The sequence below is a fragment of the Phaethon aethereus genome (genome assembly GCF_964289735.1).
Source record: "Phaethon aethereus genome assembly, chromosome: 10".
Taxonomy (NCBI): Eukaryota; Metazoa; Chordata; class Aves; order Phaethontiformes; family Phaethontidae; genus Phaethon; species Phaethon aethereus.
In genome coordinates this window covers 21,500,421-21,524,919 of record NC_138586.1, presented here as the reverse complement: position 1 = coordinate 21,524,919, position 24,499 = coordinate 21,500,421, and the positions used below count along the sequence as shown (strand labels likewise).

General features: G+C 37.1%; 1 protein-coding gene across 1 annotated transcript in view; it reads left to right on the top strand.

Moving 5' to 3' along the window:
* DACH2 (dachshund family transcription factor 2) overlaps window positions 1-24,499 on the top strand; it is a gene marked incomplete at its 3' end in the record, with an annotated part of 304,056 nt that overhangs the window by 190,387 nt on the left and 89,170 nt on the right. The window contains exon 3 of the mRNA XM_082004276.1: window positions 15,090-15,221. Within this exon, the coding sequence (XP_081860402.1) occupies window positions 15,090-15,221 (132 nt within the window). The remainder of the gene's footprint in view (window positions 1-15,089; window positions 15,222-24,499) is intronic.

The window sequence follows — 24,499 nt, the reverse complement described above, 5'->3', positions numbered from 1 at the left end:
CAGAAATTCCAGTAACAACAAATTCCATAGTTTAATCTGCAGCTAAACTTACTCTTTCTCTGGGAAATGTATAAAACACAAGGCACAGATTTGTGCTGCTAGACAGTGAAAAGGATAAGACCAAGACCTATTGTGGTGATGACTAAATCTGTGGTATAATTCATGTTGTAAGTTTTTGTATTCTTTAAGAAAAACAAGGACTCCAGAACAGCAAGCGTCTGGCTCTTGAAACAAAGGAAATTATCTATTGAAGTTCTGTAGCCTTAATGTCTTAAGGGTAGAGAAGTGAAAATAATCCTAGCTTCAAGAATAGAAAGCTGTCAATGCCTGAAGAAATACAACTAAGAGGAGAAACAGGGAATGGATTCCACATTGGAATTTCCTGCTTTTTGCTGCTTTTTGATCAACAGAAAGTGTTGAGAATGAAAGCATATATATTTGCTTTCATTTTTTTATATGTATGTAAAAAAACCTCTCCATGCACAAGTGGGTGTCTGTGTATATATAGGTACAAACGTAATTACAGTCAGCTTTGAGATTGTCTTCAAACTCATATCAACTGACAGTAGGTCCAGTCCCCCCGGCTTCTGCATTTCTGTGAAATACAGGGGTTTAGCGTCTCTCCTCAGGCCGCAGGCAAGGAGGCGCCAGCAGTGACTGTCCCACAGGTTGCGTTTCTTGTCTGCTGGTTCTTCAGCATCCTACTTCTCTGTTGCCTAGAGAGAGACAAGGGGTGGGTACGCAACCTCACTCTGGCTAAAATGCACATTTGCACTTAAGCTAATATCCAGCTTGTTTTGTTGCCTTCCATCCTCAAATGTATTTGCAATGTTTTCTGTCCTTGAAAACAAGTTATTTCAATACTTCTCTGATGAGCTTTTCTATATTGGTTTAAAAATTAGCTGTCGTTTTAAGTTTTCTTTTTCTTTCAATTTCTAACCCTCCGTATTAAGGCAGGGATTTTTAAGCATTAGGTTTGCAATAGTGTAGATCAATACTGGCTTGCATCTGAAGTTGGGTGGAATATGAATGATGAGGTTGCAGTTAGGCTGAAAGTGTAAGTCTTTCTGTGACAGTGAACAGAAATAACTGAGGTGCTGAGAAACAAAAAAAAGGTTTATTTGTGATGGATGGCAAGGTCTTGCAGATAGGTTTAGTACATAAAGGGAGATGCATATTTTTAATATTCGAGAATGTCATAGCTAAAATATTGCTGGGTGCCGGCGATCTGTACCTGGGAGACTCAGATCTCAGCTTACTGTGTTTTCTGGTCTACAGAGATCTTTAGTGTCCAGTTAGATTCAGCAAATCGTACGTATTGCCTCAGCAGCAGATGGTACATGAAGTAATATATAATATAAAAAGGAGTAATAAACCATGTCCTTTTTTTATTAAGGAAAAAAAAGAGTGGGGAAAGGCCTGTGATACTTTCCCTTTTTAGGAGATAAACAGTATAAAGAATGAATGAATTACTGTTCTGTGTGGTTAAATTTGAGGCTAGATGTTGGAGAGCAAATGGTTGAGGCTTCTTGTGCTTTTTTGTTTTGTCTTAAGTGGCCCTTGAGGAAGGTATTGTGATAAGTGGAGAAGTATATGGGAAATCACCTCTTCCTTCCCTAGGTTATTTTTAGGCTTTGTGGTCAGATGTGTCTCCTTTAATGATGATAAAATACCTGACCTAATATCTTAGGAATTTCTCAGCTCTTTATCAGTTCTTTATCATTGTTATAGTAATATAATAATTTGAAAGTAAGATCAGGAAATTCTTTCCTTGTGTGTAATTTCTCTATAGTTCTTAAGGCGAAATTTTTGCATAACAGATACAATATTTTCTATTGTAATATGTCTTGTGGTATAAATCATTACTTCTTATCAAAGCTTTAAAAAGGCAATTTGAAGCTTGGTGCTGGGGTGTTTCCTGCCATCGCTGTTTATCAGTTGGCTGGGCTGATGAAACTTCCTTGTAAATTTTGACTGTGTAGCTTACTAAGTGTTTTGTAGGTTTTTGCAGTGCCTCTAATAGCTGCTGATAATTAATTTTTTTCTAACAATAGTAATAATTTCATCATATTGCTTTAATGAATGTTATGTTATCTTTTTCCTGAATTAATCCAGTTGTCTTTGGTTAGCAAACACCATTATTACTGAAGAATTTGGAAGTAATAGTTTATGGATGGTGATTCATTCCTCCCTTACTGCTCTTGAGTTTACAAATTTGGATGTCCACTATACTTTTTAAGAGGATGAGAAGCGTGAAATAATTTGGTAAAATGGTCAGGTAAGGATTCTTGACTAGGGACATGGTTATGTGTTTTATTTGAGTAAGTCAAATACCTTTTCTCAATGCTCCACATTTTCCCCTAAAATTTTTTGTTAGGAATACCAGTGGTCTTCATTTGACAGCACTAGTGGATAATAGCTCTTAAAGTTGGTTATGATTAGGCAAATATATTCCTAAAATTGCTTGTACATATCTAGCATCAGCAATAGTAGCCGGGTTTGAACTGACTTCATTCCAGTAAGAAAAAAATCCAGCCAAATACTTAAGAAAGTTTTTCCAAATGTTGATACATGTTAAAGTCTTACTGAGCTATTAAAACCTCAGGACTTCAACCAATTCATTTAAGTTGTGGTATGGCCTAAAGTTGAAGTATTTTATAAAAGCTAAACAATGCCAAATGCAGTTGGCTGAGATCAAAAGCCAAATCTATTTGTTCTCTTTCATCTTCAGTGTTCCATTTCCTAGGAGTATGACCTTAGTCAAACATCTATTAAAGTCAGCTTTTGATCTTACTCCCCTTTTTACAAAAAAGAAAAAAAGTCAATCTTTAAAATTTTCTTCCAGAGACAATCACACTATTGTGTTTTAATGTTCCAGTAGTGTGTGAGTAAATAGGATTCTCTGATGTATGTGATAGAACAGTGGTTAAATGGGACAATCATTTTTGTGTCAGAGACAAGAATCAAAAGGAAGCATTCTTCAGAAGCTGTTAACTGGAAAAAATCCCCCCAGGTCAGTGGAAGCATGTTAACTGGTCAATGTGCTGCATTTTCTGGTCCTTTGATGAAAATGCCTTGTAATTTGATAACAGGTAGCTGTTCATTTGTAATACAATTTTCTCTTCACCAGTCAAAGCTGCCTAGTGATTAATCAGTAAAAAGGTTTATTTTCTTCTCAAGTATGAGCAGTTTAGTGGCATTTTGAAAGAAATAAGGACAGATGGGATTGTTGATATTACATCCTTTATTTCCTGAATAGAATTATAAAGATGTTGCTTGGTCATCTGTAAGTTCCTACACATTAGGGCAGCCTAGCTGTCTCACATCGACTTCTCAGCTTAAGTAAATAGAGTACGTCTTTATTAAATACACACAAGTTCCTAAAACTATACAGAGGAATAAAATTGCTGTTAAAATTTATATTTAACATAGTGAATTGGTCAATTATTAATACACAATAACTATCCCATTAAACCTACTCTTATCAATGCAGTGCCATCATTAGGGAAATCTCAATTAAAGGATATAATAGATAAATGCTAAAAAGATATGTTTAAAAGCAATATCTACAGAAGAAAGAAATTGTGTCTTTTTGATCTATGATATATTAAACTTCTAAAAATAGAGTTAAACGCTTACCAGAAACACATTGTATTATTACCTAGATCAGTTTATGACAATATGTAATACTCAACCGATCAATGTGGGGAAAAGCCTTAAAGTAGACTTAAGCCTCTCAGATCTAGAAAGGTAGCTGCAACAAGTACCACATTCATATTGAGAAAAAGCTGAGGACTGCAGACTACAAAAATTTTGAAGGGAATGCTTGCAAGGCTTTACTTATTTTATGTAGACTTCTGGAAAAGCAAGATTAATAGATACCTGTAATGTTTTTCTGGATTGGCTAAAAAAAAATTTTCAGTACATCTTGGACATCATTTATGTTAAATATATTTTTACTTTAAAAGTAATTTGAATTAAAACATCTGAGAATCTATTTTAAGACCTGAATGTACTTTCACAACTGAAATAGTTGCACAAAACCTAAGCTAAAAATGTTTGTTGCCATAGCTTTAGACAAAATGAAACTGCTATACTGATGCAAACTCGGGAGTAAAGACCAGTGGAATTTATCTGTAAAGATTGGCAAGGGCAAAGAGAATATTTGCATAATTTGAGATTACTGAGTGTTTCAGTTCACTGACTAAATTGTTCCTCTCCTTCTTCAGCCTGCATTTGTCTTGGAGGCTGCAAGTTAATTCAGCTTGACCAATGAGTAGAGACGCATCCTTTAAGATTTTAAAAATGGTGTAGTTCATCTTCTACGTGTTATTTCTATTCACCACCTGCAACAAGAAAATAAGCTTCCAGTCAGTGTCTTAGCTTTGAAAAATGTTCTTTACATTGCATAGTATAAATGGAAATAGCTATTCTGGCATAACTTCGTAAACAAAGAAGATATTAACCTATTGGGACTAAATTATTTGTGTCCCGTGTTATTTGTGTAAGTAAATGTGCTTGAAAAAGCTTCAACAAAACTGTATGAAAGTTAAAATAATCAGTACTGATGAAAGCGACTTTGTGGCAAAAGTTACATTCCTGATGACTGTGTGAAGCATCAGGTTATAACTGTTTGCGATGATGTGTTTTTCGACTCCCTGAATTTAAAAAAGAACACACCCACCCCCACCCCACCCCCCCCCAAAAAAAACAAACAGGTTTTGTTATGCCAAAAGTCTAATGTAACAGTAACAGTCAGTAGAGTCTTCATTTGAGGAGATAGAGACCTGGAATCTAGTCCTTGCTCCCCCATGCATTACTTGATTTTACATTGAACAATTAATGGAAAAGTCATTTGGGAAAATTACGATTCATCTATTCCAAGAAAAGTTAAGTCATGTCTCTGCACTAAGTTCTACGTCTTTTGTCAAATTGATAGTAGTTGTAAATGTGGTAGGTTCTACCTTAAAGCTGGAGAACTGCTTGGAGCCTGTGTCACTGATTTCCTGAATTTTCACTGAACTGTTTTCCTTTCTTGCCAGAGACATTACTGCTTTACTAGTCTATCTTATACCATCCAAAAATATTTTTCACTGTGAATAAGCTGTAGTATTTCAAATGATCTTAAAATACTGATATTTTGCTTTCATTCTACAGCCAGTATTGGAAAGTTATTGTAGGTCTCAGAAAAATATTCAATGAATTTATGTTGTTAAGTGATGCTGCTTTCAAACTTGCTGCTTTTGAGGTTGAGTTAATGAAATGCCATTTGGAGTGGAGTGCATGGGCTCCCTCTTTTCATTGCTTAGGTTATTGTGCTTCAAATAAGCATCATATATTTGTGGGTTTTATGAACTGGCCACACATTTCTCAGCCTTAAGTAGCTAAGAGCAGTGGTAGCTGTGTTATCATAGCATTCCATTTCTGTTCTGGCAGAGGTCTTGAAAAATTGCTTGTGTGGAAGAAATATCATATAGGGGATGATTCCAAAACGTTGTGTAAGCAGAGGAGCCTTGTTCACAGTATTTCTGCTGTTCATTTGTGAGCAAAGTTTCTATGGTGCAGTTGCCATCTTGAGTAAAGAGGGAGCTCACTGCTGCTGTTTGTAGCTTCGTGAGTAATAACGTGAAATTATTATTATTTCCTTGGTTTCAGTTCAGTGAAAACATCTGAGGAAAGATAGGAGTAGCATTTCCCCCCTCTAACACTTCAGCTTCTAGGAGGGTTTGGGTAAGGGATCTGCGCAGTGCAATCCTCGAAAGCCCATAGTGTTGGTCAGGCTGGTCCAGCTGAACCGAACAGCAGCTAGCAGGGGTAATATTTTAGCAATCCAGTCTAACAGCAATACTGATCTTGACAGTACATTGAGGTTTCATCTGCAATACTGTAGTACAATGAATTTATGGAAGTTAGTATTCACTTTAAAACCTTGAAATACACCATTTTTTAAATTGTGATTTGAGACAGCTGGGATGGAGCCGAGCTGTGCCATCTGATACCAAAAAAATATTTGTACGGTATCTTCCAGTGACAAGCAGGAAGTAGCTTGAAAGCACTCAGAAAGATATCCTTATTCTCAAAAGACCTTCCAGCCCAATTATTTTTACAAACTCAAGAGATTTGTGCCAACTCCAGGTAAGCTTTCAGATACTTAACTGAAAGAACGTCCAAAAATTTCAGCAATTTCCCCATCATTACCACTTACAGACAAGTTGTTCTGTACTCACAGAAATTGATTTAATGGGAAGGGAATAAAAGTGGAGAAAAAAATAACATCTAATTCTAACATCAGATGGCAGCACATGCACCATGACAGACTTCTGTGATGCTAGAGAAGTTACAGAAAGTCCATGGTAAATATGAGGGGTATTAGGTTTAAAAGTGTTCATAACATAATTTTAGGTTCCCATGAACCCAAATGTACTCTAAAGTGGGTAACAAAGTCCTGCAGTCAGAGGCAAATGTAGTGAGCTCTGAAGCCCAAGAGAAGGTGGCTGTTAAGCCCTGTTAGTGCATCCAGGGCCTTGGCTGTGTGTAGGCTTTCTAGGCCATTGGAGAGTCCAGGCTGTTTTGAATCTGACTCAAGTAAACTTGAGATTGCCCACCTGGGCTACGTCCCGAGATGACAGTGCACAGCGCTGGCCCGGTGCCGCCGCGTGCCAATATGCTTATTTGTCCTGATACCGAAAGAATTACTGAAGTTACCGAGGCGTTACTGCTCCGCACGTTGTCAGGCCCGTGTCAAAGGTCTGTTTTCTTTTTGGGGCTGATGATAACCACCTTTGTGCTCTTTCTTGTGGCTTTCAAATATTTAGCACTTTGGAGTTAACATTTTTTAAATATTTGTTTTATAAAATTTATTTTATATGTTGCTCTCAAGGAGGTAATTTAACGTGTTTCTGGTTTAGTTTTTAAATTTTCAAGTCCTTATCTCAAAGAATTGTAATCTCTAGTTGATGACAACATTATGAAAGCATAAGCGGGTCATTTGAGAATTTGGATGATGATGAGCAGTATTTTAACTTTTTTAGCCTTACTGAAATCTGAGTCCTAATGCATGCATTTGTGACTCTTTTGATATATGAAACACTTTTAAAGTACACCACATAGTGTAAGAATTTTCATTCTATGCTGAAAATTTTCAGTGACATGACTAAAATTGTATCAGATATGCACCCAAGAACATGCAAATTATCTGTATAAAGTGACTGTGATCTTTTCAACAATAACTCAGTGGCTGATGCGTTTGTCTTGTATGCTTCCATCTTCTGAAACCTGTAGATCAAAAGTGGGGTGGTCAGTCAATCAAATATACAGAAGGTAAAGGTCACAGCAGTGCAGCGTACTAAAAGTATTACACATTACAGTCTTGACAAATCATTCTCATAGCATAGACTGTAAAAAAAAAAGGCAGAAAATGTCACAAAATTAATCAATTCTCGTGAGACGCACTATAAGAATGAAGGGAAAAAAAATTACTATAACTCTCTCAGTGGTCTTTGTGGTTCTGATTTTTCTGTTTCCCTCCAATAAGGTAAGCTGCAGTTTTGTTTGACATAAGATATAGGCTGCCTTTTTGGTTCTGAAGTCATCTTAAAATATGTAGCTGGGTATTGCTGTGTATCAGCCTGAACATGAGTGCTCATGGTAACATAAGTTTAAGCACAAATTTGGGATTTAAATTTCTATATACTTTGAACTGAGCCCCTTGGGTTTAGCCAAGAAATCTGATAGGTCATCGTATCTTCATGTGGATCAAGGATATGAAATATCTGTGGTACAGAGATTTGATGGAAGATGTTTATGTTAAAAATGTTTCCAGTCTTTCAGATGGGTATCGGGAAGGATAAGATTAGGCTATGCAAAACACAGAGGTGGTAACTGAGGTGTGAAGCCTAAATAAAAGATGCAGACATGGGATGAAAGCATCTGGAAAGCAAACTCTCCCCATATTTTGAAGTAAACACCCAGATTTGTAAGTATCAGGACTTTTGCTACTGTCTAAATATGTGTGAAAATAGAGAATGATGACCTGTTACTTCTGTGAATTATACCATGGAATGGCAGGGACGTTTTGATGTGTAAAGGTTTTAAACTTGCTTATGCTCATGTGGACTTCTGCATGAAATGATATTTTAGAATTAAAGTAAGGTAAGCAAGCACACAGTGTCAAACAAAAATTACTGGGATTGCAAAATCAAACCCTAAAAAATTCAGAAACATTTGTGCAACCCTAATTTTGATCCCTTGAGCATTTGGCAAAGTCTTTAAATTACATTATCACATACTGTTTTTTTCCTCAGGATAACTGCCTGGTTGATGATAGAGAATCAATTGACCTGTGGGGGAAGCAAGGCTGTATGATGAAGAGACCTATCTGTAGGTCTGTCCCTATATCTGCTGAAGTGGAGGCTATGTGGGGAGTATTCAGCGGCTGTGCAAAGGCAAATAAGGTCTCTCAAGTAAAGTCTGTGTGACGATTGCAGAAGCGACCTGTCTGGAGCTTCTCTGTGGAAGATTAATTTCTCACAATTCCTGACAAATATGCATAATATTTGTATGGTTTTTTCTCCCTCAATAAGGTTCTTTTGCCATAGGATAGTTTTCTTGACCTTTTAAACTGGTGGTGTTTAGAAACAGTAATTATTGTCTGAAATGTTTTGCTAAGGATGATCTTCAGTAGTCTCTGAGCTTTCATTAACTGAACATGTTTAGAAAATTAGTCTTTATTTTCTGTTCCGCATTGAACATGCAACAGGATAAATACTGTATAAATACTTTCAAATTTTCTACCTTAAAAATCAATTTTTGCTGCTGTTTGCTGTTAAAAATGGGAGAGAAGGACGTGTTTTTCAAGTATGGTTGTAATATCAGAACAACTGGCTGCAGGTATCAGAACAGATGAAAGAAACTCAACTGTTGTAATACATTTCTTGGCTATTGACTACATTTCATCTTGGCAATGTCAAATGGATGTAGCATGGATTTCAGTCTGGGCTCCAAAGTGTCCTCCCAGGGCCTGGGGTGAATACTCACACGACTTAGCCCATGATAAAGCTTTGCGCTACGGCGCTTACACTGAAATCCCATCCTCTGCCTGCAGTGGCCAATTACTCACGAAGTTCTTTACTTACAGTCTCTCAAATATTTCACGTTGATGGATTATTATGACCTATCTGAAATGGTAGCCAGGATATCTTTGAACAGCCATTGAAAACAGAACATGCACTACAGCTAAAACTTTCCTACAGTTTCTAGTTGAGTCAGTTCACAGAAATGGAAAAAGCCGCAATAGTAAGATTTATGTGTTTGGACCTGTCTCCAAACGCTCTGATGCTGTGGTCATTTTAATGTTCTTATTCAAGAATTTGGTTTCACTGTCCTTCATGTTAGTAGCTGGATTTTACTTACCTGTTTATCACTAAACAACAATGATTCATTTCAGCTACAGAGGAGCCTCCATTTTCTAACGTGAATGTTTAAATTAATTAGTAAATTGTTCCAGGAATTCTGAAAACATATTATATGTATTTATTTTTATTCATTTCCTTATTGAAGAAAATGGGGAAGAAAGCATATCCTTTTCAGTCTTCCAAGGCCTAATTTATTGGATGTTTCAGAATTGTTTTCACTGTTTGCAATATGGTATCTCATAGTAACATTTCATACTACCAGATGTTTCATTATTCCTGTTTTAGCACATCGTATTTGACCCATAGCAGCTTTGAATGCAAATAACAAACAAGCCAATGCACAATGCTTGACTGTTAGACTGAAATAACATGGCAAGGCTAAACTAGTTTTCATTTTTCCTTTTGAATATTATTAATTGCAATGTGTTGACTGTTAATTTAATTAAATGTTTTGTTTTAATTTAAGACCATTCTTCAGTTCACTGACTCACCATTTCATTTAATTAATTGCAAACCTCAAGATTTGATTACTCATAGTTCTCCTTTAGTTAATTTACTTGTTCACAGTTTTGACAGAAAAGCTTTCAAACTAATATGAAGGAGGGGCCCAGTCTAACTAATTAGGGAACTGGAAAAAGTAGCTCGAGCTAGAGTACAAGATTAGCAGATACTCAGGGTCACCTTAAAATGCTCAGAGTCCTTGTATTCACCATCAAAATCCAATTTTCAATGATTGGACATTAGTTAAACATGGAGGATTCACTTGCATGCAAGACACCCGAGGTACCTCAATGCAGGAATCTAATGGAGTTTTGGTTTCTGATGTCTCCAGGAAGCTATTTGCTAATCAGTAAATTGTGACCTTTACTTGAGATGTGAGGCACTGTCCCCTTGTCGCCTGGTGCTCAGGAAACTGGGTGGGTTCAGCACTGGGAGACTGGCCGTGGGGGACACACACTGTAAACAACCTTGGAGTTGTGATCTTTGGGCCATGCAGTAAAAATGCTTTTTTTGTTGAGATAATTCCTGAGACTTCGCAGAGGAATGATCTTCAGTAGTCTTTTTGTCTGTGTAGGGGATATTTGAGTAAACAGTTAACTACTGACTTTAACAGGATGCAGACAAGGGATGGAGAAACCTCTGCGGTCTTCACGCCCTCTCAAGTACTACAGGTGCCTTGGCTTTAGGAGCAGAGGACATGTTCAGTGCATGGGTCCAGACCTCACAGAAGCAAACAAGCCTCACAGTGCATTCAGGTCTGTTCCATCTCCAGTGCCCCACAAGCAGCGAGCCTTCCCCAGAGCAGTGTGGCGTGTGTTGTTCAGTAAGCCGAGTATGGTCCTAGTTTGGATCGAAAACCTTGATTTGAAAACTGTTTGGTGCTTAGGTATATTTTAACTGTGGCTCAGAATACAATTGCAGAAGTTTACTTCAGTGCAACCTGAGCATGAAACGTGCTGGTTTGTGTGTCCTTGAAGGGTTATTTCAGGGCTAAATTTGTGTGTTGTACAGCAGAGTTATGCAGACTTGTCAAAGGGAGAGTACACAGTGTCCTGACAAAACTGAAAGTACGGAATGAAGATTACTAATGGCAGTTGGTTGTTTTGCCATATGCACGATGCAGGTGTACCCGAGCGCACACCATTGCAATCTGTTACGCAGTTGTAATCAAGATTCATATATAGAGAGCTGACCCAGAAGATGGCTCTGAGATTTCTGCATTAGCGCTGATGTGTCCCTCTCGGAGATCCCCACCGGCTCTTCAAGGACCTGCTGTCTTTCCACCAAGGCAACTGGGAGGGAGTGGGCTACTGTTAGTGGGACCAGCTCCACAGGCCACATGGTTGCTAGCAGTTATAATAACAAACCATTGCAACTCTGATAAGACTCATGCTTTTTTTTTTGTTGTTAGTATTGTAAAGGTTGTACGTGTTTGATAACAAGCAGTACATAGTTTATTTCCTGGGTGTTTAGTGATTGATCGCAGCTGGCAGAAGATAACTGAAGGAAAGGAAATTTGAAGTGCAAATGGAGAGAAAAAAATGGAAGCTTTGAAGTATGTAATCCAGCATGTCGGTTTTCCTAGTGATCCTTTTTTTTTTTTTTTTAAGGTGAAAGTAGAGGGATAGATGTATACGTTACAGCAGTTTTCAAGTACGTTTTTCAAAGTAAGGTACTCCAAGTGAGATTTTGCTGTTGATAATGATTCATCCGAGAGGATGGAAATGATTCTTCAGTTCTTTGTAGATCTTTAGATAAGTCAATTGAAGAATAGCCCTCTTTGCCACAGCTAGCCAAAGCTGAGTCAATTATGGAAAGGAGTTTTATTAATAGTTAAATTAAATAGTGGCTGCAGTAACGTTAGCTGCGGCAGTAGCCTTAATTGAAGATTATGCCAATGGGTGATTTGCTATACGTTTTCTTCCATCATTTCCATCAGTAGCACACCCTTACTGCTGAAACCATTTGCTTTAACCTCAATTTTATTAGCTTTCAGATATGCTGAAGAATTAGTACACTGTTTTTAAAGTACCTCATACAGTCAGATTCTGGGGCTTTTACTGCTATCACAACTCAAGTAAGAAATTGTATAGATTGGGGAATAAGTGAATGAGAGTATAAAGACTTTGCTGATACTGAGCTTAGAGATAGTATTGGCTGTATCTGATTCAGGTTTATGCGTGACTGCTCAGGATCTTCAGGCTGTAGTGCTTTCTACATTAGGACCGTGCTTTACTCTTTAAACTTTTAATGCTGAAGTAGAGTCGCTTTGGTGTGGCAGATGGCACAGCATAGATTTCTGATACATCACTGTTTTTTGGCTGTTGTCCGTATGGCAGCTGTGTCTGGTTAGGGAGCTCAAAAATGCCTGACAATAATTACCTTTAATTTCTGCAGGCAGCATCGTGGTGATTTTGGGACTGTGTTTATTCTTTTCTGTTTGTTCCTCGGTACCCTTCCTGCCTTCATTATGCTTCTGATACAACTGTTCAGGAGAAGTTTTTTGATTTGGTTTGGGTTTGGTTTTTTTTTTAATACAGTTCCATGGATAATTTTTGTCTTGTCTTTTTTCTGAACATTTTGAATTCACTTCCCATTCCCTGTTTATCTCCTTACGAATAGTTTCTTTACTCTTTTGTATATTTAAACTAAGTGAAGTTTTATGACTTCCAGTTTCAAGAACCTGTATAAATACTGACCCAGATGAAAATATTTATTGGGATATTGGTTCATCTATACATACTTGGGTACATAGAAATGATAAAACGTTACGATAACAAACTCCATGTTCAGACTCTTTATTTTTTGTAACCTTTAAATGTGAATTCTTTGCAAATGGATTAGAAGTATGTTGTGGTTTAACCCCAGCCAGCAAGTGAAAAGAGAGTAGGCCGTGAGTGTGTACAAGTTCTGAAAATGCCTTAGTGATGGCTGTACTTCACAACTTGGAATTGGTTGGGATAAGGAGGAAAAGTGCAGATGTGCAAGTAGGCAAATCACACAGCTTCCTGGGAATCCTGAAGACAGTAAATTCCTCATAAGACTTGTGCTGATGCTTATTTTTTTAACTTCCTGCAAATGATGTGAAATTCACTCAAAGAGCAATCCAGCTTCCTTTCCCTAGAAAAGAAGTGGAAAAGTTTATAGACTATTTAATCTTCTCCAGAAAGTGTGTGAACAGTTTTATCATTTAAGATGTATTCTTTGATGGATTGAGTGTGAGTGATGTCAGCCAGAGAATTTGTAAAAACTGGAGTTTAAACATCAGGATTTTATATCTGCTTGATAAAAAAACAGTAACGTTTGTAAAAGAATTTCAAAGGGGGGAGGGGGGGGAAGTGAGTATAATGATCTTCTGTATGAAGTGAGGACTGCATTAAATGACCTAAAAGACAAGATTATTGATGATGTTTTCTGGACTTGTGTTTATATGTTTGTTTTAGTGTATATTAATAATGAAATCAATATAGTTTTTCATGTATCAGTGGCAAAACGGTAAAACAAGTGCCCAATTAGTGTAGGTAATATTTGTTAGATCTGGCATCAGTGCTTTGGGAATACAGCAGTGTGTAACTGCAGTTTGATTTCGTGGATGTTGAGAGCCTCCTAGGCAAGATGGAAGGAGGAGGACAGACGGCCTGGAGAGAAGAGGCTTGTGTAACTCCCATCTCGTAGCCTGTCGTCTCCAACTTACTGGTGTTCATCAGGGATATCTTCGCTGAAGTTAGCCAGATTGCTGTATCCATAGGTGATAATACGTGTCCCTCCTCCATGCAGCTGGAATCTATTGATTGCTTGCTTACTTAAGTCATATTAAAATAATGAGAACTTTTGTGAAGCCTATTATAGGGGTGGCAGAGTTAATCTAAATGTCAAATTCATAGCAACTTTTAAAAGAAAGTAGTTTAATTTACGGATGTGTGGCAGTATAGGATGTGAAAATTATTAGTTCACTGTAATCAGTATCTAATCTCTCAGTAAGCAGTACTTTCCAGAAGCAGCAGATTATTTAATTCTGTTTTGATGTATGATATCTTTGTGGCTTGATACACCATGCACCACCAACAAAATAATCATTTGTTTTTTGGTAAATGCAGTTCAGTGATTTTGTGGAACTATTGCACAGTCAGTTACAAGATAGCTCATATAAAGAGCCTGCTTTTTAGCAAATGACAAAAGCAAGTCATACTATACTGGGAGGAAGACAGTAAACCCATTTAATTCATAACTGAATGAATAAACAGTTATACCTGTAGACATCTTTTTGGTTACATGGCCTTATCCCCTGTATTTTCCTGAAAGATAGATGAAATTCATATAAGATATTTTCAGTTACATCTTACCCACAGTAAAAGTAATTTGATACTGTCTGGAAGAAAATCAGGTCTCTTACTGACCAAGTCAAAATGATAAAACTTTAAAAGTTCACCCTTAAGAAAAAAAGATATTGGGAATCTAAATAGTAATAAAAAATTATGTTAATGATGGTAACATCTAGCCTGATACTACTCTACTTCTTCTCTTGTACTGTTGGAAATCAGTTGAATTTTAGTCACTTCAGAATCTTCTGCCACTAACCCCCCTTAATTCTGTAAATTTGTGCTGGTCTTAATAGTCTCTTAAAGGTGGCATGGAGTCTGTAATTACCCATATTGTACTTTTCTAACATTTCCAGTGTAATATTTTCCAGCAGTAATAATGTTAATCCAACAGACTTCAGAAAAAGACAAAATAGTATTTGGATATATAATGTAATAGTACAGCACTGATTGTTCCATGTAAACTGGCTTTGAACTGTTGAAATTACGGAATACTGTGTCTTACTAGTGTACCAGAACATGATCAAAGTGACAAAACTATCAAAGTGACAGAAAATGATATTTAAAAGTATAATCAAAAGGAATACCATTAAATACATATTTCCTTATGCTATACATGTTAAAAACAAAAACAACAAGCATGAAAGAATTTTTTAAAAAATCCTTAGAATGGTGTACTGAAATAACTCTACTTTCAAATAAAGACAGTGTTCAGAATAACATTACATAACTGCACTAAGAATGTGTATTAAATTCATGTGACATTCTCAGTGAAAGGAATTGTTTTGTTCTTCATATTTTTCAGTGCTGTATTGTGTGGTATGATACTGCATTTTATTTATTTATATTTTTCCAGGTCTGACAGCAGCTGCCATGGCAGAGGCTATGAAGCTACAGAAAATGAAGCTTATGGCAATGAATAGCCTTCATGGAAGTGGAAGTCAAAATGGAACAGAATCGGAAAATGAAGAGCTCAATTCTAATGCAGGTGAGTCATGCTGTGCGTGTGAGCTGTAGGGGAGCTCTTAACACTTGTTTTTGTGCATGAGAAACAAAATCAAAAATCTATCTCAAATTTTTGTGATCTTTTATTTTGCAAGCTTTGCTCTGCCAGTGTCAAATCAAAATTACTGCACTCGTTCCTCCAGTATTTGTCAAGTTCTCCTCCTAACAGCCATCATCATTAATTTTTTGAAAAATACTCATGAAGGATTGTTTTCATTATGTTAGAATACAGACATTTTAAACTGTTCCATAAATATATTTGTAGTAACAAAAGACTTCTCTGGTGGCAATAATACAGCGAGTCTAGAGTTTTCCTGTAAATGATGGCAAGTTGCCAAAACTTCAGGTGGTTGGAACTCATAATGAGTTCCACAGTTCACTGGAGAAAGGTAAAGTAGGGAATGCTAAATCACCAACTTTCTGGCTTTTCTGCATTTTGTTCTTTCCTTGAATGGATATTTGCAAACCACATCTATGAAGGAGTCATGATAAACGTTTGTTATGGCCTACCTGGCTGGAGTAACCTTGGGTAGAAGGCACTGACACTGAACACATGTTCAGTCTATACTACTATAAGCATTAGTGTAATCTTGAACTAAGCTCCCCAAGTCCCAGCTCGACAAGAATAGGGTTCAAAGTTTAAGTCAGAAATCGGTCCTTTGAAGAGGAGGTCTTATTTGTTTATTCTGATGTTCTTTTCAGGTGAAAAGATGAGATTTTCTCTTTCTATTCTGTGAGAAACCTAGACTAAGACAGATCCATTTTGTCTCAGAAAGCTGCTAGATACCTATTACAATAAGGGTAGGATCACTTGGACTCACCTTTTTGACACAAACAATCCTACAATACACTTACTGTTTTGGAAACTTACGCATCCTTTGTTTTCATTATCAATTCAAGAACGCGGGCACTGTCTGATCCCTCATTGCATTCCGATCTCCCATCGGCATTCGCACGTCTCTGAAGTCACACATGCGTCTCTAAAGACGAAGCTGCTCTAACAGTTTGCTTGCTTGGATGGTGAATAGCGTATATGCATTGTACCATCAAAATGGTAATTTATTAGACCAATAAAGCAGCAGCTGGGAGGTCTTAGACTCATTTTCTAAAGGAATAACTTTGAATTCATGACAAATTGTGCACAAAGCAGTCTTTCCAGAAGTGGTATTGCCTTTTGCTAATTTTGTGTACTCATCTGTATTGAAGAAATCTGGCTTCTAATTCATGCATTAAACCCTTCCCCAGCTTTCTATTATGTAGGATATGTATTTCTTATTCACCTCTCAGACCCTAATCAATTAGTGCATATTGAATTCAGAAAAAAAGCACTGAAAAAGCATTTTTAGTTTGTGTAACTCTTGTAGTCTGTATATAGTTGAAAATGAATTATGAAGTTTCACTGAACACTAAGAAACATAACTGAAGATAGAATTCCTACAGAAAAGCAAGGAAGCTTCATACAGGAAAGATGTAGGGTTAGTATTAGGGTTTTTAAAAGCTGCTGTACAAAAGCTTGCTAATTTGAATGTTCATGGTTTGGTGTGTTACCTGATATGGCAAAATTTATATACTTCATGTGGGGACAGTCTACAGTACTTTAATATTATTATTTTGGGTACATCGTTGACAAGTTTTATGGAGGACTACGATGTCAGCCTTTTGACAATATGTCAAGAGTATGCATATTAAATGAAAGTTCCCTGTGGTTTAACAATTCAATGCGTTCTACAACTGACTCAATACCTATTTAAATATTTGGAAAAATTCCCACTGACTTTAGCTGAAGTTAAAGTGGGGCCCAAGGATAAGGATATGGTGTCAGTTATGTAAAGATCTTTCCTCAATTCTTTCCCCTTCTCATTGCCTAATTGAGTAAAATTGCCAAGAGCAAATGTACTGGATCAAGTGCCAATGTTGCTTGCAGACAGAGAAGTAAGTCCTTAACAAAAAGAACTACTACTACTAATATTAAAAATCACAATTTCCCCTCCTTTTAGTATCTGAAATGCCAGCATTAGGATAATTTTTATAATGCATGGCTTCTTTCTTTACTGGAGGATCATTTTTTTAAAGATTTACATTAAACTGGTACAGCAGGATGTGTCAAAAAGGAAAAGCAAAATTAAAGGAATGTAAAACTTAATTAGACATTTCACTATATAAAGTAACTGAGGAATTATCAAATATTCACTATAGAAAACTCATTGGAGACTGAGGTAGGGCATGAAGAGAGTGGACATTTTGTTTTGAAGTTGATATATATTTTGTGGCTTTGATTCGCCGTGGAGAGAACACCATGATAATTCTGCGTGCATGAAACCTTTACCAAATGTTTGTTTTGCTCTAGACTCTTACAGTTTAAATGACTAGTAAAAACAAAATGGGGATGCGAAATGAGAAAGAAAATTGAATTTTGAAATTTTTTTTTTACTAAGAAGAGGTAAAAAGAAACAGAGTGAAGGAGTCAGAAGCTTCATAAGTGAGAAAAACATTTTATTTTAGGAGAGAAACCTACAGTTTCTTTGATTTGAGGTTGTGTTTAATAGCTTCTGTAATGGCTGCAACATGACTCTGCATCTAGATTTCAGCATGAATAACAACCTGTTCGTGTTTCATTTAGCTCCAAATGAGAAATTCTGTCTTTTATTGTTTTAGGAAATTAGTCTGTGTACTATTGCTCCTGGAACTTTATAATTAATCACTAAAGGTTATGGCTGTGGAGAGTTTGTGGGAAATAGATGTTTGAATGATTATAATTGTAGCTGTCAAATCAGAAATATAGTTATACAGGGCAGAGGACCTTTTGCTTCCTTTGATTTTTTTTTTCTTTTTACTGTAACAAAGACTTGAAGGGTTGCAGTTTTACTTAAAAAAACAACTGTAGAGATTGTTGGTTTTTCTACCTCAGTGTTACATTGAACTTCCTTCGGTGAGCATAAGATAACACCACCACTAAATATTTCGCATTAGGATGTGTGCCTTCTTCCTCATTCTGTAGTCTGACAGATGAGTGGACTAGTCTCTTTTACTGTTGTTTGTTTTGAATTAAAAATTAATTGATCCTGAATCTTTATTGCCAGATTTTTTGGAAGTGTGTCATTATATACAGGCCGTTGTTATAATAAAAAAGTGGTGAGGATGTGTTGTCATATTCATTTCAATCCCCATCTGTGTCTGTTGAAGTCAGTATGAAATAATTTTGGATTTGCTTCTTTCGTAATGCCTACGATGTCACTTCTATAGTTGCTTTCTCTGTGTGTGTACATTTATGATGATGGAAATTTTACCAAGAATTTCTGAAGCCAGAATTTGTGCTATCAATTTAAAATCTGAACTCTAATTCTCAGGATCACTGACTATAATTCCTCAGATATTATACTGTCCTCTAGGAAATTACAGGTGTGGACTTGAGTCTTACGAGTGTGTCTAAGGAAGAGGGAAGTAAATGTGCCACTTCTTTTCCTGCTTCTAGTCCAGCTGGAAAAGGTAGGACGTTTTGCCATCAGGTCCTACCTACCTCCTTCTGCGATATTACAATAATCTCAGTGATGGTGGTGTTTAGTACTGGAATATTCTAAATAACTTATTGTCTCTTGCAGCCTTTTTTTTTTCTTAATACTGAAACTGGGGGGGGGGGGGGGAGGGAAATGGACCCGCCAAAAAAATTTACTTGTATTTTTTAATTGAAGTAATACATTAGTTCACAGTGCTGTGAAGAATGTTGTTATACACTTGAACATTAATGTCCTCCTTCCACTCTCTCTGCAGAATAGAAAGGAGATTTTTTTGCACCTTCCTACGCATCATACAAAGTGTTGAAGCAAACTTCTCAGGCAGTTGAAAATCTCGTATTTAATCTGGCACTACAGGTCCTCTGGCCCCACAGTCCAGCCTATCTGTGCTAGCTGTTCCTTGTGGCTTAGCGTCTGTCTCCATCTTCTTGTAGGATCTGGGAAAGAAGGTTGAGTTTAGAGAACCACATAGCTGGGGAGATATGTGTCTGGAAGTGGGAGAAATTACATCCCTCTGAAATCTCAAATTCCCAGTGGCCATAAGTCTTTCATAGTCCTGTTCCTGCCTTTTGACTATTCCCTGTGAGTTCTTGGAGATGAGGCGGTTTGTTGACGGCAATCTGTCCACACATCTGAGGATTGCCTTGAGTCCAGAGACTTGCCATAGCTAAGGCAAGTCGTGCCAGTCATCTTTTTCATCATTGTGCCATACTAATGTTAGGTGAAGTGTATTCAGGAATTAGCATATAATTGCCTACGGAAATTTGAAACTTACTTGAAATCAGAGGGGTTTTTTAATAGCATAGCAGCAGGTAATTTGTACAAGTGTGTGATGGAACTGGAACGTGGAGGATAGATTGCAAAATACAGTATTGGTGATATTACCTGAATTGCCTTTAAGGACGCTGTGTTACACAGCTGCATAAGCAAAGAAGGATCAGTGCATAGCAATCCGTGACAGTACCTGTTTGTACAAAACCTCAGTGCAAAGAATAAAGCAGTTATTTCCTTCTCTTGGCTTTTGGAGTTAGCATGCATGATTTAATAAATGTGTTTTGCTTTCCCAAGAGAGATATCAAACAGTACTAAGTGTTTCAGTGGTATTTCCGTAGGAAGTCAAAATGTTATTCTGTATGTAGAGTCTTGTTGCTTAATTTCCAGACAAGGAGCTAAGTTAGGCAGAAAAGAAAGAAAAAACACCCTAGCTTCTGGCGTATGAGGATCAGAGAAAAAGCTCTTCATGGGGGGGGGGGAGAAGTGTTATCTTTTTATCCTTTTTTCCCTTCAGTACCTGCCATGCAGTTTTCTCATAAATGCAAACATCCTTCACAATCTGTTTAAAAAAACCACAAATACATCACTCGGAGGAATATTTAAGGAACCATCAGGAGGGAAAAAACTCATTGGTTTAATGGAATGCTGTCAAGGAAAATCAGCATCACAAACGACACAGGGGCAGAATTGATACTTTTGCACTGACATGTTAAAAGAAAATCCCATGCATTATTTAGAAAACCCAGAAATCTGTCAGCTGTATGATTGCCGAGTTAGCAGAAGCAGGAGGATGCTGCTCAAGTTGAAAAGAAACGCGTAGGCACAGATCCATATTGTAACCTTTCATGTTCTCCACCCACCATGAATACCCAGCTATTACACGGTCAGCATTTTTTAGTTTTTCTCCTTTAAAATTTTCAAGTGCTTGAAAAGTCAAAAGAGGTAGGTCTTTTATTCTAAAAAGCAGGATGCCGAGGCTGTTAATTTATTGTAAGAGTGAAAATGACAAGACCAGAGAACAGGTTTTTTTAATCCTTGAGTACCGTGCAGACTTCATGAAGTCATTTTTCCTGTTGTTAAAGCAAGTATTTTTGTGTTACATGAGCAGAGAGTTATTGTTTCAGAGACGATAATTTTATTTAAAGAACACAAAATTCATGCCATTAAAAAAAAATATCCAGTCAAAACTGTTATTAATATTTGTAGAATCAGTTGAAAAGCTAGTGAAGCATACATTTAATTTTCTTTAATTGTCCTTTTGCCAGTAGGAATATACAGAGTCTTGAAATAAGAGAGAATTTAATATGTTTTGTTTTCTGTGGCATCTCATCCAAAAACTAGGCTTGTTTGACTCCAGCCTTAGCAGATCTATTAAAAAACTTCATCCTAAAAATTGAGACAGCTGTACTATTTTTTTAGACATGCACCTGCCTTGGTCTTAGTGTGAAGATACTTGCTTTTCATGCTGGGAGTTGAGAGTAGCACATAGTGGCTAAGTGTATCTCCCTGCTTGCTGAGTGGTGAAGTGAGCCACTGAACACAAATGGATTGTGCACCAGGATAGGTAGGATAGATAGGCAAGAGGATGACATTTTTGATGTGCCTTTTTTCCTCAAGCATGCAGATGGTGATGTACTGTGAGTATGGCTCATGGCATGACGTATTACACAGCTGGTGGGACCAGACGCGAGATAGGCAGCGCGTGGTCAGCATCGTGCGGAGACACAGCCCGAAAGATCTCCTGGAGCTACAAATGAGTTCAGAGCACTTCATGCATCCTGTTCAGCCCACTGGTCAGGGATGCATTTCTTTGGGGGAGGTTGGACGCTGCAATAGGACCGTAACAGTATATGTTACGGTGTGCGCCTGAGCAAAAAAAACCCTTCGGAAACCCCTGGACAAGACATGGATTCTTCAGGGCTAACTCACAGTGCACAGGCAACGGAGCAGCTTGCTGAAGTCCGATGTGTGAATCGGGCTCCTCTAGGCAATGAAGGCACGTCTGGCCCCATAGGTGACTGGCTGTGAGCACAAGCTCTGTGTAAGAATGTTTATCTCGAGGCCGTAACGCTTTAAGAAGATGCATGTAGTGATGAAACTCAGTGGCTTTCAGGATGCACTTGTATACGTAGGTTTGGAGGTGTGGTTTCTTGGAAGTTTCTTGAACCCACTTGCAAGTGATATGTCAGAAATTGTAAGCTTTATTTTTCAGTGAGAATGGAGTGAAGGAACTAAAACATTGAGGTTTTAAAAAGCTGTACGCATGGCTGCTTGTCAGAACATGTCCGTGGTTGTTGAATGATACAGAACAATGAATTCCCATGTAAATGGGTCCTTGAGGCCAGCGACTGATAATTTTGGAGGAGAAGGCTGATGTGCTGTTTTCCTTTTTAAGACAGAGGTCCTCAAACATTAGCTGGGAGTGATAAGCTGTTTGTGTTCTGCTGTATTCTCTTCTATTTCTTCCTAATGGTGGTGGCATTCATGGGCACTCTCAATTATCCAGAGAACCCGGTCTCCGTGTGTGAAGCTTGGAAATAAGATGCACACATATCTTTTTGTTTGGCAAATCGGGGTTTTTTTTGAGCATGAGTATCAGTGGATAGTTTCTGCTGTGTTACCCACCACTGGGCAGGATTTAATACCAAGAATTTTAGGATGCTTTATCAAACCACAGGTTGAGTGGAATGCAAATCTGTTTCTTACCTGCAAACTATTTTAAGGTCCCACTTTAGATAGGTTATTAAGCAGTTACCTATTGAATGCATGTGAGTACTTTAACTGTCTTTTGAATGTCAATATTTCATAGTAGATGTATATGACTCACACATAACCGTTGATTCATCGGCTAATATATATATATATATTTGTATTGACTGACACCTGACTGAGAAATATGAAGTAGCTTTGGCTGTAGTTTTAAAACTAAAAGGAAATACAACTTCGGACACTTCTGAAAATGAAATTATCTCTGCTTTTCTCTGTAACTCTGAGGCATCTTTTTTGTTGAGAGGAATTTCGGTTTCAGGTTTATGATGCTTATGTTATACATGATGAAATTAATTGGTGTTTATATAACATCATAAGCTAATGTACACCATTTTAAAAATCAAGCAAATTCAGATATTATAGAGAGTTATTCTTAGAAAAGTTCTTACTAAATGTCTAAGCCTTGGTTTGGGTGCATTCTTTTTGAGTGGGTAATTCTTAAGGGTATATTTTAAATGGATTCATGACAATCGGATGCTGCTAAATCCTTATGAATGGAGAATATATACACTTCTAAGCTTGTATTTCAACAGTTAAACATATCACACAATCTGCTTCCACAGTATATTTTGGCTGTTACCTTATTTGAAATCAAAGAACTACTGTTCCTTTTTTCCAGAGCATAAAGTACAGGTTTTTTTCCATAAAGACAGAATTCCTTACAATGATTTCTAACTTTTGCTGGTACAAATTTAATACAGAAAATCGAGGTTCATATGTATTAAAAAAACCCAACCAACTTCCTAACATGAAATAAAATACCTCTGGGTGCACACAGCATAATCATAAACAACCTCTCTAGATTCTTGCCGTCTCTACTGTCAGAACTAAGTGCAGCAAAAGACAAACTAATGACAAAATGCAAATGGTATGGCTAAACTGCATAGAATTGAGAGCTTTCACATGTCTGTCACCTTTCAGATCCTTTACAAATTTATAGTCTCAGAGTGCAGAGGTCTAAATCTTCAAAGCTTGAAAAACAGAGGTGCAGCATGAACTAATCTTCATTTTTTCCCCTATCTTCTTACAGCAGCACTAATGGAAATGTATTTTGTTTAATGACTCTGAAATCCTGTTTGTAATTAGATGTGGGAATTGGTCTTACTTTGTAACAGATGATACTGGAATAATAATATGAGAGATGCTACGCTGAGACCACTATCCTCCTAAATCTATATCATTTTTCATTTTATTGACAGGAAATGTGTTCCTGAAACAAAGAGATTGATTTTAAAGAGTGGAAAAAGAATGTCTAGTAAAAACTCAAATGAAAACATTTTAGCATTACTTTAAGTGTATCACAAGAGTACATTAACCTTTTCACTTTATTTTTAATTTTAGTAAACAGTCGTCTTATAATTGTTGCTTTGTCGCTGATATGATCTTTGAATTAATGCACCAAAAGGTAGGGAACTTTAATTAATGACAGGGTGCATACAATTAAAATGCATATCATATTTCAAAAGGATTATTCAAAATAATCAATTTTGTCTGTTAAAACACTTTTACAGTCGTAAATGAAGTAATTAGGACTGGGCACAGAACACATGAGTGCAGGCTGAGCTCATACAGTCCCTTCAGAGTATTAGTCTTCCTCACTAGGTCTTGATGTCATAAATCATTTTGGCCACTGTAGAGCCAAGGGTACATTTTTTCCTTGGTTATATTTCTCACATTTGTTAGTTGTGGAAGATATTTGTGGTCAGTATCAACCTGCCGAAGGAAAGCATGTTGCTCAAAAGTGCGCTTTGTTAAGAGGCGGTCTCATGTTTCTCTGCGAGGCACAGGAACGGCTATAGCGTTGTAGGGAGCGATACCTATCAGAAATGTGCCAAATTTAGGACTTCCAGTATAAATTTTTATTAAGACCAATACAGATGAGATGCACTGCACTTTAAAAGGAAAAATTATTGCAGTTTAGACATTTTAGTAGGCTGCGACTGCTGAAGGACATGGTGTGAAGAGTGCTGTCCTGCCCTGCAAGAAGCAGAGTTGCGCTCTCTGCAGGCAGGCGTAGGGTGAGAAGGCATCGCCAGGCATCTCTGCCTCTCTGGTCTTGATGCTTAGTGGGAAAGGGAAGGAAAAAAGGCGTTGTCCAGATGTACTTCTCTGAAATGTATTTTGTGTTTTATGTTAAACTATTGTTGGACAAAAGCAAAAGTGGTCCTTGGAGCAAGAACCATCAATTGGTCATCAGATGAACTCC